The sequence below is a fragment of the Argopecten irradians genome, unplaced genomic scaffold (assembly GCF_041381155.1).
Source record: "Argopecten irradians isolate NY unplaced genomic scaffold, Ai_NY scaffold_0318, whole genome shotgun sequence".
Lineage (NCBI taxonomy): Eukaryota > Metazoa > Mollusca > Bivalvia > Pectinida > Pectinidae > Argopecten > Argopecten irradians.
In genome coordinates, this window is record NW_027187785.1 from 3907 (window position 1) to 6565 (window position 2659).

General features: G+C 45.2%; 1 protein-coding gene across 1 annotated transcript; it reads right to left on the reverse strand.

Moving 5' to 3' along the window:
- Nucleotides 1-543: 543 nt before the first annotated feature.
- On the reverse strand, nucleotides 544-1690 carry LOC138312435 (uncharacterized). The gene has a single exon (XM_069253309.1). The coding sequence runs from the start codon at nucleotides 1556-1558 to the stop codon at nucleotides 872-874; it is 687 nt and encodes a 228-aa protein (XP_069109410.1). The 5' UTR covers nucleotides 1559-1690; the 3' UTR covers nucleotides 544-871.
- Nucleotides 1691-2659: the final 969 nt, after the last annotated feature.

A 2659-nucleotide genomic window follows, 5' to 3' on the forward strand; every position in this document is an offset into this window, starting at 1 on the left:
GAAATAAATTAAAATAAACGTGTGTCAATTCATTCTAAGCGTAGCAAACTTCGGTACACTACCTTAGATCAAAACTGAAAACATACTATCCACTCACATGACAGCTTGTATAAATTGTATACAGTAAGTATCGTTAGCTGAATTCAAATATGTTTAGAAATTAATAGAATCATACATAGGTCTGTCATGTGGACAGGGATATATCAACCCGAGGCTTGCCGAGAATTGGTGGCCAAAAACTTTTACGAGGGTTCAAATACTTGACACTTGACAGATCTATGTTTACTTATTTATCTCTCAGATTGCAAAAAAAAAATATTTAGAATTATTCAATAGTGTCGACATTCAGTCGTAAAGCGTCATGAAAATTTAATGCAATTCTCGACAATACTCTCCGCATGCATCGATGACGTCATTGTCAAGAGCTTGTGAGCTGTCTTTTCACTACCTCAGTAAAACACAGTTATCTTTTCCCTAACAACCCGGGACTACCCTGTCAAGTATCGGAGGTTATATTACAGGATAGCTTTGAGTATAGTATTGTTGTGGGTTCAGGGATAACAATTGTTACCTGTAGGCCTTCGGTATCTTGGTTTCCTATCAGGAAGCGTAGACAGCCTCGTGGAGCGTCGGCGAGCCGTCAGAGCCGGGGAAACAGGTCCTCTCGGTCCAACGATACCAAAACTACTCACTCCGCCGGAAGTCCCGTCGCACTAGGTAGTGACGGAGCCGGTTTCAGTAAGCCGGATCCGGAATCCACAACACTCTTCCCCCTTCTATATGAAAGCAGAGAAGGTTAGACAAATAAAATACCAGAATACATATTATACAAGCTATTTACACACTTATATACAATACTGAAACTTGGGGACTAGTTGAGCAGGTAGTCGGAGAGCCAGGCAGGTCTCCTCCGACATCTGGTCAGCTCAACTTCTCCGTCATCCGGGTCGGTATCGGTAACCTCCAGGGGGTCAAGAGCAATACCGGAAACCGAGTCATCTTCAACTGGCGCAGTGTCCCTAGGGGTCTCCTCATCACCCGGAAAAGGGTCCCACTCGGGGAGACCGGGCCCCTGGTCGGGCTCAACCTCAGCGCTTGGCTCAGAGATTGCTCCGGGAGTGTCTAGGAGTCCCGACCTCATGCGCAGGAGCCAAATCGGAAGATCTCTGTCTTCACATGCCTTGAGACGGTCATGATGCACCACACCACTGGATTTACGATCCCGTATTCTGTAGAGGGCTGGGGAAAACCGTTCCGTCACCAGGTAGGGTCCAGCCCAAGGATGTTTTAGCTTGGGACTCTGTCCGACTTTCCGGGAGGAATCCAGTTTGAATACAGCATCCCCTGGGTCGTAATGGGAAGTATGGAGGTTGAGGTCATACGTTTTCTTTTGCCTCCCCTGAGCCTCCTTCAGGTTCTCTCTAGCTGTCTGATGAGCCAGGTTCAGTTTCCCTAAAAAACTTGTCACGTAATCCGACTCATCCGCATGAGTGCCGGAGACCACTGTGCCGAACATGATGTCCACAGGTTGAGTGACCTCCCTCCCAAGCATCAACATATTGGGAGTGAACCCAGTTTGACGGTGACGAGTTGCTCTAATTGATGCAGAACATTGGTTGAGGTGGGCATCCCAGGAGTTTTGCTTACCCCCTATATAGCAACGCAGTATCTGTAATACCAGACGGTTATATCTTTCCACCTGCCAAACTATCTGGGTTTCTGTGGTTTCTGGATTGATTCCATGCTGTGGTAGATATAGTTGGAATCTCTACAAATTTCAAAATTACCGACCCTGGATATTTGTTCACAATATCTACTAATTTCCTAAACTCTGTTACAATCTGATTCACAATGTCTCCTGCTGAGTCTGTAATCCTTATAAATTTACCATTCTTCCTTGTTATATCACATGTACCAGCCCATATATACAGCAAAATTGACTTATGTCTATGAATCGCTTTCTCGATTCTGTGGTCGACCAAATTAACCAGAGACGCAGTAGAAGCTCCTGGGACACACCATAATTCTAATGGTAAGCGTTTATTTGTGACGGTGTAATATTGATTTCTGAGAGAGAAACCCTTACTGTCAGAAACTAAGATAGGCTTCCATGGCGTTTTTGGTAACGAGTTTTCCCGAATATATTCCCGAATTTGTTGGAGCGATCTCATGAAAATAAATGACAAAAAAAATGTTATATGATTTTGTAAGAGGGTTGGTGAGGGTGCCTCACCTAACCCGACCAAAAAAAATAACAACGACCATTTAAAAATGGCGCCTCCCCGCGTCGCGAGTAGAAATCTCAACAGCGAGAAAACACATGTAATTCAGTTTTAACCACTTCTGACACCAGTTGTTGTGGGTTCAGGGATAACAATTGTTACCTGTAGGCCTTCGGTATCTTGGTTTCCTATCAGGAAGCGTAGACAGCCTCGTGGAGCGTCGGCGAGCCGTCAGAGCCGGGGAAACAGGTCCTCTCGGTCCAACGATACCAAAACTACTCACTCCGCCGGAAGTCCCGTCGCACTAGGTAGTGACGGAGCCGGTTTCAGTAAGCCGGATCCGGAATCCACAACAGTATCGCTATGATTTTAAAACACAAATACATGGTTTTCATTTAACGAGTTCAATAAGATAACATAGCACACGCCTCGATGTG